Raw genomic sequence first — 15,531 nt, 5'->3', positions numbered from 1 at the left:
CTCTTGCTTTGTAACGTAGTTAAACAAACATCCTGCATGCGTGCGTGTACGCTGATAATACAGGTGATTGCGCTGCATATCCGTTGTTACACATCCGATTGGAAAGAGGATTAGGCTGCGATACTGTAGTGAAGATTAGGGAAGATATTGTGCTGCTAGTGCTGCGGTCAAAGTCAGCAAGTCAGGATGGTCCGGGTTGGTAGATCTGAAGGAAATAAAAACCCACATACAAAAATAGTCTTTCGACAGGCAAGTAAACGTTCGCACCTTTGTTTCCTACACATAATTTGGAGGGTGCTTGCTAAACATTCAACCAAAAAATCTAAGATCCTTCCTCATTGACGCTACATACACTGTGTAGGAATTATTTGATGGATGGATGAAGACCTCCTATACACGTGGGGCTTTGTATGCTTCGTGTTCCAACAGTTTCTTCTCACACTATTTGTTACGTATGAGAGCTTCATTCAGTTGCAATCTTGAGATGCTCACGTATTTGAGTAAGTCAAACAAGATCGTGAGTCAGCACCTAATCTTCTTACGTGGTGTTAAAACTTTTGTATGAAAAAGGAGGTAAACTCAAGTAGTTAATGTATGAAAAATGTTTTGAGAAAATTGTTTTATCTCATCTCATGAGTGGCCCATCTTATGTCTTCGTTGGTTTTGCACAATTAGCGACTTGCTCTGGATAATATTTTTTTGGTTACGAATGGGAATGAGATTAAGGTCCATTGTATAATAACAGTCGAGATCACGATAGTCGTTTCAAATAGCGACTAAAGTAACACCGTAAAGGTTGAGGGTAAACAGAAACCATTCTCATTCAGCTTTATCGTAGTATGAACTATTTGGGCAAGTAGTATACAATAATCATAGCAAAAATAAAATGTCCTTAAATGCGGTGCAAAGTTTGCGCTGTGTCAAGTACTAATTACTTTCTTTGATCTTTCACCAATGGGCTAAAAACGGTAGTGATCGTACAGAGTCGGATACAATCTTTCCCCATTTTTTAACCTAGACATATGTAGACATATGAGGTCCCCCCAAAAAAAAGTTCGCAATACTGGTCGTAATTGAAAAAAGGTGGTAAAAGTAAGCAAAACTAAACGGTGATAGAACAAAATAAACGCAACGGAGAGAAGGTTAATGCTAATCAGCAAGCTTTTGAATACAGCCTCGGAAGGGAGAAAACAGTATTCGAAAACCAATTAGGAGACAAAACAGAAATAATCGAACCTGTTGTAGGACAACGCTACCGCAGAGTGCAAACATACAGGACGTATGTTTCATTTTTTTAAACTTAAACAAAAGCAAAACATTGAAACACGAATTAATTCCGTACCATGCGTTGTGTTGCATAAAAGATCGCTGTGGATTGACAAAACTAACTTCCGACGATCAACGTTACCCATTAGATGAAACAATGAAACATCACGATAAGCTCTGTACTACTCCTACTACTACTACTACTATTACTACTGCATCCTATCGTGCTGCGCGCTAGAAAAATGGGTCACTTATGGCTAGGAGTAGCAACGAGCGAGTAGTGTTGTATTAGGCAATGCTCGAATCGAAAAATGTTGCAAATAGAATGGAGAGTAGTTTTCATTTTCGTTTCTTGCTGATCCTTTACATGTCCCCCTCTTAATACCGTAAAGGCATTTTTAGGAACATAATTGACCTATACTGGTGCAATGACGTTTTCTTTTCGTTACTGCCTAACCTAACCTAACGAGAACGCGCTTTAACAGAGACGAGAAGAGTGTACGCCGTCGTAATTTCTTGACCGGCGAAGAAACCAGAAAAAATATGTGATGTAAACTGAAATTGAAGGGTAAATAAATTTATCTTTAGCTTCAAAGGAGTTAGGGGTGATAGTTGCATTTTGAGTTCTTTCCAGCATAAAATTCACATTGCTGTGCATTTTGTTCGAGGAGGCGATCGTATGGCAAATGGAACCATCTTGATGACGGTAAAGCCCAGAAGAGGCATCTGAAATCTCAAATCTCGCAGTTTCTTCCATTGTTTTTAATTACGCTTATTTAAAGAGTAGTAAAGTAAAAGAAAAAAAAATATGACAAACAGTGGTAGATTAAATTAACAACGTACGGTTTTATCGTTTATTTCGTAATTTTTTTTTTGCTAAACATACCTTTCATCATCCGCCAAACCAGGAATTGTGGGACCTTAGTTCTTAGACTCAATAAATTATTACCAACACTACTACTGGACATTTCCTAACTTGGGTACTTTTCAAATCCTGCAAAAAGGATACTCTCTCTGTTGGGCAGTTGGTATAAGTGTGACAACATTTGAAATTGACACACTTACGCTCTTTCCTCGATGGCAGTAGTACTGCGGCCACACTCTGTGGACACACTTTCGGACAAACTCAGCCCCCGGATCCCTGGTAAAATACACCATTAAACAAAAACCATCTCCCACTAAAAAACGAACCAGTGTTGTCGGGTTTGTCGGTAATTTTTTGTAGCATATTGGTTGTGTTTGTTATTACTGCGTACAAAGGTAATTGAACTATACATGGAAAACGAAATGAAGGTAAAGAAAACTAATTTAGAAATCAGTGCAAGGATGAGCGTGATCCGCAAAAGGCTCGTTGATGTCAGCGGTGTAAGTGACTGCCGGCGAAAGGTGAGAGAACAACAAAACACGAGCGAGTCTAATGGGTGCTGTGTGTGACAAATGTAGGCACATTTGTCCAGGCATTTCATGCTGTGTTTGGCGAGTATCGATAGATAGGACCGGTTTTGATGTCCTTTAAAATAAATCACTCAGTACACCTTTTTATCGCATTGTAGAATGTTGCTCGCTATCTCCTTTCTTTCATCCTTGCGCCGATTTCCACTGGTGCACTGTGATCCTATCACGCCGATTGACCAAAGCTTTTCCAATAATGTCCCGGCCAGTTTTCCTTCGTCGTTTTTTGTTTGTGTGCCAATCGGATTTGGTTTCAATTCTCGGTCAGCGGTTGATGGCCAGTTTCCTCCACCTCAAATCTCACCTATACTGCTGCTGTGGTTGCAAGCGGCTTACTTGCTCTTTGGGTGGAAGGAAATCTTTCGCGTCTTGAGCGCAGCCCACTTGTGTCGCTTGATGTAGTAAGTCAACGCACCGAGGATCATGATAATGCCGACCGATTTGATACCCATGCGTTTGCGCTCGTCGTGATAAGGTTCGGCTGCCCATACCAGAAACGTGGACACATCCTTGGCCAGTTGGCTAGCCGTCGGTGGCGTACCGTCGGAATATTCAGCGGCCTAAAAGTGAAGTTGTAATGTAATGATCATTTGCGTATACGTCTCTCCATTAATTCTTAATTTTCCAATATACATACCTCATTATACAGTGCTTGCGCCATCGATATAGCACCACCAGGGAAGTATGGGTTGTAATACTGACCCTCACGTAGCACCACACCTGCCGGGGCATCACAGTAGCCGGTGAGCAACGCGAACAGATAGTCCTCGCCACCGTGGCGTGCAAGCGCAATGTAGCTTAGATCCGGCGGATAGGCACCGTTGTTAGCGGCACGGGCCGCTTCCTCGTTGGGGTACGGGCTCGGGAAGTAGTCGGATAGCTTGCCGGGCCGGTTAAAGTAGTTGCCAGCCTCATCCGGACCGTCGCGTACCTGGACCTCCTCCGCTTCGGCCTTTGCTTCCGCTTCGGTATGCGACACACCGACCAGATTGCGATAGGCAATGAAGCGCATCGAGTGGCAGGCAGCACACACCTGCTTATATACCTCGTACCCGCGCCGGATCGACGCATGGTCGAGCGAGTCGAGTACACCTTTATGGTTCCATGGCAGTGCTGGTGGGTGCACTTCCGTACCGGATGCAGCTACCGACTGCTCTAGAGCGTAGAGAAGGGCTCCGGCACCGCCTACCAATACACCAGCCGCAGTAGCAACCTGCAAATTAAATAAAAATGAGATGTTTCATCACAGTTGACAGATAAAAACAGGTACAATCGTTTAAATACCTTCTGGTTTTTAGTCCAGGCGCGGGTCGTAGAGAAATTTTGTACCTGAGGAATGAATCGTAATAATTTGAGCATTAATTTAAAACTATTAAGAGCATTTGTAATCATATTCCAATTATTTTGACCTCAAATTTAATATTAACACTTATAAATAATCACTTTGTTCCCCAGTTTTTTGTAGCGCTCCCATCACCAGGAATTATATAATACGAACGAAAAAGAACAACAATCATGTTTCACCCATTCCGTAACACTGTCCTCTTTGCTTTCGGGTCCGAACAAAACATGTTTGACCAATCTCCGGATCATCAATGAATGGAAATTATTACTCCTCAAGCCTTGTTCCCATTAATCCACAACATTTCGAATTCCAACAGCAGTGTACAGCATAACAAAACGTCCCGTGTGTCTCATGACGTTTCTAGCAAAGAACATATTTTCCTCCCGTTGCCAAGAGATTTCACAATTTAAGGGCATTCGAAGCATGCTAGCGAATAAAAGCAACCGACCCTGATCCAGCATTGCGGACCGAATTCATTCTGCAAGTCCTGTGATTACACAACATTTTCTCACTATCGGATTCTCTTCACTTGCGTTACAACCCCCTTTGCACTACACAACGGGTGGTGGTGGTGGGTGTCGTTTTGCACGGGTTCTACTCGCAACGGATCGGCTTTGATGAAAGGGCACTTGTAGCACGGGGCCAGGACATTCGGTGTCCCGGTTCCCTCACAATCACTTTCGCCCCACAAAACCCCCGTAAAGGACATCGCGTATTTACCGACCTTCTGCAAGGTAGCACCGCTTTTCGGGCTCAACAATCCGGATCCACAAATTCGTCCTACGAAAGCCGCCATGATTGGACTGCAACGGGGCAAAGTGAAAGATTCTCCTCGCACACTCTGTTCGATTCCGTCGTTTCGTGTTCGCTTTTGCCGTCTCGCTTCTGCACTTTTTCTGCCCCGTGCCGGCGGTGGTCTTCAACGAGTGTCGCTTTTGACAGTTTATGATCGATTTTTGCCCCCCTGTGTTTCGGTCGCGAGGGTTGATAGGTAAACCTTGATAGCCAGAAATTTGCCGTAGACAGTACAATGGATCAATGACTATTTAGTAACCATCGTTTCTCGTATTATTTATGTGCAATTATCAGATTTTTTCTAAACTGCCCCGTTCTAACCGTGCTTTACATGTGTTGAGTTCAAATCGTGATATACCCAACGGGCCTTGCAGGATTAATACGGAATATCGATTTTTTGATTCTATAATGAATCTTTCAATGATTCACTACAAAAAGCAAAGTATTTTGTTACTATTTTGAATAACAATAGTTTAATCGTTTTCTGAATGATCGTCGATTAAAATGAATGTGTCATTTTGCGCTGCTCATATTTGACAACATGCGTGCGATTTGAGTAATCGATATACTGAAAGCTCCAATACTTCGTTCTAGATTGGTAAGTGCAATCGTTGCAATATTTTTGTTAAATAAATGACCAATCCGTTTGAAATACACGATGCGCTGATTGGAATTTTCACCAGTAAAATTTTACTCACATTGTGTAACTTTTTGTACGAACTTTCATTATCCTTATTGCTCCTGCAGCCACATCAACAAAGAGTGATTATTTTCGAGTGGCAAACCTAAACGCACTGTTCGCTCGTCGTCATCGCGTTGGTCGCAGGTGGAGGGTATCTTGAGCACCGTATTCGTTTGTGCTCGCCACCCCAAACTCACCCTTCGGCACTGTTCTTGCATTAAAGCGCTGTCGTTTTTTTTCACAACGTCAGAGGAGTGAGTGTGCGGAATAGAACAGCGCGTTCCTTTCTTCGGTCTTTTCGGCGTGTCGCGAGGAAATTCGCGCTTCGCAAAGCGGTTCTACGGCGTGCGTGTACAGTGTTCAGCGGTGGTGAGTTGTGAAGTTTGTCGTATTTTCATCGCTGTGGCATACCGTGGAGTGTTGTTTTTGCGCTTCCACTTGCGAAGGTTGGTTACCTTCGGCCGGATCGGCAGAACCACCGCTTGAGCAGGTTAGCGGCGACGGTGTCGATGCGTTTTCTTCACCCGTTTCAAGCGTTTTGTTCGTCCACCTCACACCTTCGCCGGGAGAGTGTATGCTTTCGCTTTGTGTTTGTGCGGTCATGTATGTGTCTCTTTGTGTGTGGATGATGTGTGCCGTGGAAAGCATTTGCATTTGAGTTGGAATGCGTACTTTCAGAGAGGCTGCCCGTGTCGTGTGAATCCGTTTTGGCTAACATTGTAAGCCCTATCGTACCCAAAAGGTTGCTCGAAAGAGTTGCGTTTCTTCTTCGCATCTCCGGTGTTTCGTGATAGTGTTAGTGTAGTTTCCCAATTTGCTGCGTCTTTGATTCGAACGGTCGAAAATGGAATCAGCATTTCTATAGGGCGGCCGGTAGATGCCACGACGGTGCTATGCAGCATTATTTTGGTCATTTGGAGGTTACTTTAGAATTATTGCCAGCTGCTGCTGTTGAAAATCGACACTCGTGCACGCAAGAATCGCGGTCGCGGAATTCTCCTTTTCAGCTTAGCTTAGTTTTTTTTTGGTACTTGCCCTTTCGCATCTCTTTCGCTCTGGCTCGTTACGCTAGTGTCGTTCCGTTCAAACCTTCCCAGCTGTCAGTGAGAAAAGGTTGTGTGTTTGCAACGCATACGCACACACTTACTCGGCTTTTCGTTCTCATTACAGCTTACTCGCCTATTCGCTTGAGCGTGCGAGCTAGAAAGAGAAGCAGGTCGTTAATTTTCGTATATGTGTGTCCGTTTCCCGTTTCGTGTGTCGTCCATCTTTGAATTACTCTCGTCATCAGCATCATCATCATCATTGACACCACCACCATCACCATCGAATGTGCCGCCGTAACGTATCGTATCGACTGCCACCTTCCTCCTGATCCAAGCTAGCATCTTTTCATCCTTCAGCCTGCATGCGTGTGAAACGCATTCTCGATCGGGGAATATCCTTTCATTTTAGTTGTCGCCAGAGGTCCGTGAAGTTGAAGTAGTTATTAAGGCCGCATGTTTGAAGAACTAATTCAGGTGGTAGTGTAGTTCGTTCAGTTCGTTCGTTTGAATTTTCTAAACAAGTTATTAGTACCTAAGCATATTACAAGAATTTGCTTATTGCGTAAACCATCCATCGGCGTTTCATCCTTTGCAGCAGCCATACTACATCATTTGATCTTAGCCGCCATTGCTTCAGTGACCGGAAGTGAAAGCTACTGCACGAACAAAAAACTGCAACACCACACACAGGATGAAATGTGCAAAAAATCGCTATAAAATTTAAGAAATCACATGGAATAGGGTGCTTAAGAAACAACAACGAAACAATTTAGCTTTAGTTACCATGGCGATCTCCTGATCACCTATCTTCACACGCAACAACTATCGGACACGCGCCGTGCGCCGTCAGTTAAGCGCGTGAATCTTCTTAACCTCTTTACGAGAGAGTCATTTTACGTAGTTAAACCCCGTTTTGTGGGGGTGGTACGCAATTCGCACGCGGCAAAACTCCCCGAGCTTATTGGTCTTTATTTTCTTCGCCTCTTTTCACAGCTTTCCTTGAAGCGCGCAGCACACATTACGCGGTACTGGATAAAATATTAGTGGTAAGCCCCACCAGGCGTGTGTTTCAAACAGTAGTGCATACGAGATACAGTGGATCACCGTTAGTACCTTATTTCCAACGGGCGAAAGTGTTCGGTGTGTGAAAAAGGTGTGCGGTGTGGTGGAACGTTTCATCGTCTCGCCGCAGACGCGGTCTTTGACCGCTAACAGGCAAAAAAGACCAGATACACCGGTAGAAAAGTGAGCTAAACAAAGCCTCACGATGAGTTGCCCTATGCCAGAAATTGGTTCCTGCATCTCGCTGATATCGAAAGCCGATATCCGCTATGAGGGACTGCTGTTCACCGTTGATCCGGAGCGATGCACGATCGCCCTTGCACGAGGTAAGTGTTCGTACGGAAATATCGCATAGGACGGGTCACATGATATATACAACTCGTCAGCCCCATAGAGATCCTGCTGTTATGAAAATAACGAAATCTCAAATATCGAATTTGTTTGATGAACTTACATATTATATATTTAGCGAAAAGATAATGATCCTAAAACTAGGATACTCTTTCGGTTAATTGTAAGATGGTCAAAGGAAAACAAAATGTCTTCCGATTGTAGAATTGTAATGGAGGCTTCACGTTCATATTGAATGTCATGCGCTAAAGGATGTTGCTCCATTTTGATTAACTTTAGGATGTAATGTATGGTGAGAAAATTTAAGTCAAACTGCATTATCAACCGTAATATTGTATTGTTCTTAAAGTACGTCCTGGGCTTTAACCACTAGAAATTTAAAGTGGAATATCTCAAAAATGTGTTTATAATAATAATAAGAATACTAAATGGCTTCATGTTCTTTTGAGAGGCGAATGCACAAAAGCCTCGTAAAAAAAATAAAAAAAAAACAACTAATTTTTCCCGTCTTGTTTCATTGCTTTCTTCATGGGCGCGCTCCTTGGATCCACAACAGTCAAGTCGTACGGTACTGAGGATCGAGAAACACAGTTCCCGATTGCGCCGCAGAACCAATGCTACGACTATATCCTCTTCCGCGGGTCGGATATTAAGGATATTCGGGTGATCAACAACAACCCGGTCCCGAACGATCCGGCCATTATGCAGATGCATCTACCGCCCCAGCAAGGACCGCAGATGCCGATGCCGAATAAGTTGGGCCAACCGAGCTACCAGTCGCAGCCGGGCTTTATGATTCCGCAGATGGGTGGCCCACCGACCGGTGGACCACCCGGCGGTCCGATGGGTGGAGGCCCTCCCGTAACCGGTGGTCCGATGGGTGGACCACCACCACCAGGTCATGCACCGCAGATGGGTGGTGCCGGTGGTGGTGGTGGCCAACCCTACAACGCGTTCGGCGGTATGAATAATCTCGGAGGTATGCTATCGAATTATTTAATTGTGAAACAGAAATAAGCTTATTGGTGGTGGTTCATTTGTTCGTGGAGGTGTTGAAGATGGCGTAACCGATGGTAATGGCACGAATCAACAGCAACAGCAGCAGCAACAGTCATTGGAAATGTTCACGAAAGCAGGATCTTCCAAACCAAAGGCAGATTTTCCTTCGGGGTTAATAACCAATACTTCGAACGCTCGTGCGATACAGCAACAACAGCCGCCATCAGCCTTTCTTCCCACAATCGTTTCCTCTGGATCGATCGGCGGTATGCTATCCGCATCATCGCCTCCTCCCTCCTCCAATGAGAATGATCTTGTTGCTGATGATCGTGGACCTTCCAGTGTCCGCTCTACTGTCTTTAGCGGTGTTGCTGCGGAACGCAATGCAAAACAGCACACGCATCAACGGCAGCAGCAAGGTGGGATGAAAACGATCGATCGAACACCATGTTTTGTGTAATCAGAAAAAATCGAATGCCTTCTTTCAATCAAGAGAATCAAATGAAAATCTATCGTATGAAACGTAAACAATGTCAAAATTTGACAACACGTTTATTACATGGAAAAACGATACTACATTTGATCGTATTTGCTTAAGTTATTCGGCTTTCGTTCTTGTGTTGATTTTCGCATTCCATGTGTTTTTTTAAATTTCCCATTCAATTCCTGATTGCCTTTTCTGCCGCATGACCTGCCTTTTGTTAATGTAAAACAAGTAAAGGATATAAAAACTGTAGCTCATAGAATCCGTATTTCCGTATCGGTATTTTTTTTTTTGTAATACGCTTTACAAGATAAAAGAATATACAGAGAATATTTAGCATTAGGTGCTCATATTTGCAAAAAAAAAACACAATATTTGTGCAATATTTTGATCTACGAACATTCCGCAAACCTTCAAACGCGAATGCATTTGTTATCAAGTCTAGCGATAACGCTTTGTTTATACGATAATGCGATACTCCTTCATTTTCGTACACACTGATGTTTTTAATTTCTTGTTTGGTGTGGTATGTATATGTACAATACAGAAACATTCCATGCTTCTTTACATTGTGCTCGATTTAATTTTTTGAATTGCGGCATATGCAATACAAAAGTCTTAGACTGTCTCTATACAGTTAGCGATTGACGCAATTGCGACTGCGACTTTGTTAAACTCTGTACATGGGTCGTCACATCGCGACATTTCGCAATTTTTTTTGTATAGTGTTTGACAAGTCGCAGTCGCAATTGCGACAATCGCTAACTGTGTACAGACAGTCTTAAACGAATTTGGTACATATATACGACCTTTGCTTTTTCTCTGTCATTTATCATATTTGTTTGTTGATTTATTCTACAGCTTCTACTATCGATGCTGGTCTTTGTGTTCTTTCATTAGATTTATCTTCCTTTGTTCGCTCCAAATTCTCTTTTATAAGTTTTCTTCGAGTTTGATTCATTTGTTATCACATTCATTAATGCTTTTGCTAGTTCAGGTGCTTAGAAATTAGCTAATTTGCGTAATCTTTTTCAAATAAACGTTTATTCCTGAAGTAAGATGAAATTTTACAGACGAGTTTGATAATTAAACGAGGTCAGTTTTGATAATAATGCATACATTTACAGGAAGGATAGTTTTACTTAGCTCAAAATGTCTGCTGTCGCCGATGTTGCTGTTGACGCTGTTTTTTTCATTAAAATCCATGCCGGAAATATTTGCGCCTTCTTCACCGATTGCTATTTCATATACATTAATTCAGCTTATTATTTGTATCTTTAGTAAATCGTGCTTATTACGTTCATAGCTTCATCTTCTGCACATGTTACTAACTCCTTAGCTTAGTTGTGTTGTGTGAAGAAAACATGTAACTACTTTTCATATTTTTTTTTTATTTGAGATGAAAAACAATTGATTTATTATCTGTAATATTTATATATTGTTGAGCTAAGGTTTTTTGACATTTGGTTTGTTTTCCAAAAAAAAAAATACTATCTTCATGGTGCTTTGATAGTGTAGTCGAAAATGGAATGTTATTGAGTGAAAATATTTAACTGATGTCGATTAACTCGCCCCGAAAAATCAGGCAGCGGATCGCGTTCGGGAACACCGAGCAACATGTTGTCGCGCAAGAGTCCTACGGTGGACATTGCTGTGCAGACGAACCAGCAGCAACAGCAGCAACATCAACATGGACAGCCACAATCCCAGCAGCAGCAGCAGATGATGCAGCAGAACAACCGCGACGGTGGCAACAATATTCAGCGCAACAAACCCAACCAACACCGGGGAAATCAGCAGAACAACAACATGCGAGAGAGACGCGATTCTGGCAAGCAGCAGCAGCAACAACAGCACGGCAACGACAATCAGATGAAAGAAAATTACAAGGTACGGGTAACGTTTGGTGTATTGCGATTTTTACCCTCATCATATATAGAGCCTAATAAATGTAAAACACACATTTTAGCCAAGACAACAACCACAGCACCAGCAACAACAACAGCAACAGGGGGGCCAAAATAGAAGCGGATGGAACAATCGGAACCATCAACATCAAAACAACGGAGGTGGTAATAACATTGTGCGCCGTCCACGTGGAAACATTGGTCAACCGCAGCAACAACAGGTACGCAAAATGGTGAACTCGATAGTACCGAGTGTAATAGGGTATATTCAAACTATTGTTTATCTGCATTTTGTAGGGTGGTACCGGTGGTACCGGTGGACAGCGTGCAAAGAATTTGCTGAAGTTCGAAAATGACTACGACTTCGAACAGGCCAACAGCAAATTCGAAGAGCTTCGATCGCAACTTTCTAAACTTAAGGTGGGCGAAGAGTTGAAACCAGAGCAGGTATTTTATTTTTTTTATTTGTTATTGTCTTTATTTCTTACCTCTAAATCCTTCTTTCGCTCCTTGTTGTCCCCAACGATCCTGCGAGATTCGCTATTCAGCAACGAATAGCAGTTGCAGAATTAATGCAAGCTGCTGTAATCCCAGATTCCTTAAAATGACTGAAGATTGCTGAAGGTTTTGTTTTTTTTTTTCATTATTGGTGTATTTGCTCTTTTTTGAATAGTTTCCAAATGTGTGATTGGATACATTCATTTTTATGATGATATCTAGGATCACGCTGAACTAAAGACCACTTCGCGAATCTTGTATAAAGAAGAATATCTCCACTAGTTGCTAAAGTGTGGGTCGAGTTCCAAAGTTAATTTGATTTAATTTCTAAAAGTGCATAATCGTCTAGTACTACTTCATTATTCTGCAGATAACAAATGTCACAAAATGGTGCCATGCAGTATATAAGTATTAAGTTTGTTTTAGTTTTTGATAACAGAACATTATTGATGTGTTTGAATTATGGATGATTCGTTTGACAAGAATTATTTGTATGGATCTTCAGCGTTCAGATTCAATCATGAGTTAAAGCTCAAAATATTCATAAATCCTCAAAAATGCAAAACAAAAAATACGAAAATATATGTTTTAGTGATTAATGAATCTTTTACGATGCTGCAGATTCTGAAAAATCTTTATGAATGATATTGAGTTACGAATCTTCAGAAAAGAAATTCAGAGTAATTGATTTAGTTTGAAGAATCATTCTGTTTCTTAAATTTGATTTAAATTCACTCAACAGTAGAAAACTGTCCTTGTTGCTAAATCTTTTTTTCTGTTTTTGTTAATATTACTGATGCCAGAATTTGTACAGCTAGCCAATAAAATGCTTTCGCAATAATTTCATTGCTTGCATTTATGTTAAAGTTTTTGTTATCTTTCAGAAAAGTGAAATGTTTTATCGTTTCTCTCTTGTGAACACGCATAATTACATTAATATAATTTTATTACTAATGTTGCTCTTTTTGCTCTGAACATTTTTTGTTGCTTCTCTAATACTCTGCACTTTTTTATATTGTTTATAAATTATGATTTTATATCTTTTTTATACTATAAAAACGATAATGATATAATTCATAACATGAAAGAGGACGGTGTGATATAGAACGTTCGTTTTCGGATTTATTTGGCCTATGATTAGCAAAAGATTCATCATTATTGATCAATGGTTTTCTTGTTTTCTTGCTGCGTAAACAGAAAAAACCCGGTGGACTTCTTGCACCAATAATGCGACCTCGGCACAAAATTTAGAAAATATCAAAATTTTGCGTCTACCTTCTTCTTTCTCTTCATCAATCCTTCCCAGTAAAAAAAAAAAATAATTGTGCGCCTTTCAACACACATATCAAATGTAAGCGTACCAAGCGACAAAAACATATTTGATATGTGGAAAGTTAGTGCGTGAAACGTTTGAAACCAAAAATAACAAAAATGTTGTGTTTTTCTTACATCTACCGTCACAACTATCTTACGTTTGGTCGAATTATCTATTGTACGTAAAATTGTGAATGAATTGGATCGGGCGCAGATCACTACCGAAACACTGGACAAGAAAGACGATTCAGGCAATGAAACAGGCGCTGGTGAGCATGAGCAAGAGGAGGAAGACGTTATCTGCTACGACAAAGCAAAGTCTTTCTTCGATAACATTTCGTGTGAGGCAGTGGAACGCGCGAAGGGAAAGCAACAGCGTACGGATTGGCGCCAGGAGCGCAAATTGAACACGGAAACATTCGGCGTAGGATCAACTAGGCGTGGCGGGTGAGTGGCATTTCATTTAGACTTTTTTTGCGTTTTCACAGGTCATTTGAATGCGTTGAAATGAATACGTTTTTTAATGCATGCTTAATTTTTAATAGATACAACCGACGAGGTGGATACTTCCACCGTGGCATCAACTACCATCGCGGAGGGAACAACTATCGTGGTGGTAACAACTATAGAGGTCGCAATGGAAATCGTAACAATCAGTTGAACGGTGGCAATGGTATGTCGCATAACCGATCAAGCGGACAGCAGCAAAATGCATCAGGCAGCAACTCAACTGGTAGTGGGCAACAACAGTCAAATCAACTAACCTCGACTGCACCTATTAGCCAGGATCAGCAGCAACCAGCGGTCATAGAAGTGGCGGCAGGTAGGAGAAACTAGTTTTATTTGATTTTATCCCAAACACATCCCAAACTTCCATATAGAAGGTTCCAACCCAGAATGTAGATTTCAATATGCTAGCACGTGCACTTGCATTAATAGCTACCTCTCTTTCTTTACAGGAAAATAATGCCACGGAAACGGGATCACCACGGATACTCTGTTACTTTTAGAAAGCTGACTAGATCCATAAACAAAACGATTCAACGGAGAGGAGAAAAAGATAAAAAAGTTGTCCTAAAAATACCAGTAGAATGAAAAAGTGAGTTAAAAGTAGCGAAAAAGTGGCAGAAGGTTGCACACAGCCGGAAACAGCTTCATGTGCAGCATAAGTGATTCGCTTGCCCACGAATAGAAGGAAGCGGGAGAAGAGGAAGCGTATTGTACTACTTGTACACGCAAAAACTCCTACATTAAAAGCCCATATTCTGCATTACAAATCATATGTGAAAAGGATGAGAATATGTAGGTAGTAGGAGTATGTGAAAAATAATTAAAAAGGTACTAAATGCAACGTACTCGTATAGAAAAAAAAACTGTGCAGTGCAGCATGAAACGACGAATCAATCTATTCTGCACCAATTAATGATATACGTATATGTGTGTGTGTGCATGAAACCAACAGCAGCAGCAGAAGCACGTTACACATGATAGTTTCGGCCATCATCACCTGATTAAAGTGTAGTTTCTATCGCTACATGGATGTCAATAGCGATAAGGGTTCAAGCATCAGAGATAAATGAAGGAAAATCCCAGAGGTATGCATGAAAATTGTGTTGTGCGCATGGATAGATGTTTACTTGCATACGATAGAACACAAACAACAGCTTGCTGGCATTCGAATTCAACATAAAAAGGGAGATCGAAAAACATGCTCATACACAACCCTGTAGTAAGAACGACCGCAAATATAAGCTGTTTGCTTTATGTTGGCCACGAAAACAGGAGGCATAATTCAGGTTTACATACGATTATGATGATATGGGCTAAGAAAAGTGTTATTCCACTGTTGGTCGGAATGAGAATGAGATTGCCCTACACCTAGTAATGGGCAAAGATCAATCAAGAAGGCACTACAACGCTGTAGAGCAACGCAACATTCACCAGCATGCAATACGAAGCTTCCCCATGCGTTTAAACTGCCGAAGTAGATTCTTCAGGGCAAGTGCTGATTACCCTTCTAATTGCTACTCTGGAAAAATCGTTAAAAACATAGAGCAAATGTTAAAAACGAAGAATTCCATCAATTTGGGTGCCGTCATTCGTATAGAAGCAGTGGTAATAAGGTTTGCTTTCAAGATCGGAAACACGTATCTGTGGGTGCACGTATTATCGTATAATTTGCGTTAGAAATAATGCACAAACCTTTCCATCCGTCAGATAACATTCGCAGACGAATTGGAACAAAAAGAAACGTAATGGAAACCGTTACAAAACGGGAGCAAAGTACATGAGGAAAAAAGGCAAGTAAACAAAAATAAGAAAACAAAACA

The 15,531-nt window shown here is 41.4% G+C and overlaps 2 protein-coding genes across 2 annotated transcripts; one reads left to right on the top strand and one right to left on the bottom strand.

Annotated features, from left to right (window-relative positions):
- Positions 1–3,050: 3,050 nt before the first annotated feature.
- On the bottom strand, positions 3,051–4,859 carry LOC128716215 (cytochrome c1, heme protein, mitochondrial). Its single transcript, XM_053811135.1, has 4 exons — positions 4,788–4,859; positions 4,003–4,047; positions 3,356–3,931; positions 3,051–3,278 (listed from the first exon to the last, which is right to left on the bottom strand). Exons 1-4 carry the CDS (start codon positions 4,857–4,859, stop codon positions 3,051–3,053), a joined length of 921 nt encoding a protein of 306 aa, XP_053667110.1.
- A 2,994-nt stretch (positions 4,860–7,853) lies between these two features.
- Positions 7,854–14,168, top strand: LOC128712755 (protein LSM14 homolog). Its single transcript, XM_053807628.1, has 8 exons — positions 7,854–7,974; positions 8,556–8,978; positions 11,068–11,372; positions 11,452–11,610; positions 11,687–11,836; positions 13,416–13,648; positions 13,747–14,024; positions 14,161–14,168. The coding sequence occupies exons 1-8, from the start codon at positions 7,854–7,856 to the stop codon at positions 14,166–14,168; spliced, it is 1,677 nt and encodes a 558-aa protein (XP_053663603.1).
- Positions 14,169–15,531: the final 1,363 nt, after the last annotated feature.

The sequence above is a fragment of the Anopheles marshallii genome, chromosome 3, assembly GCF_943734725.1.
Source record: "Anopheles marshallii chromosome 3, idAnoMarsDA_429_01, whole genome shotgun sequence".
NCBI lineage: Eukaryota > Metazoa > Arthropoda > Insecta > Diptera > Culicidae > Anopheles > Anopheles marshallii.
This window is presented reverse-complemented; position numbering and strand designations above follow the sequence as displayed.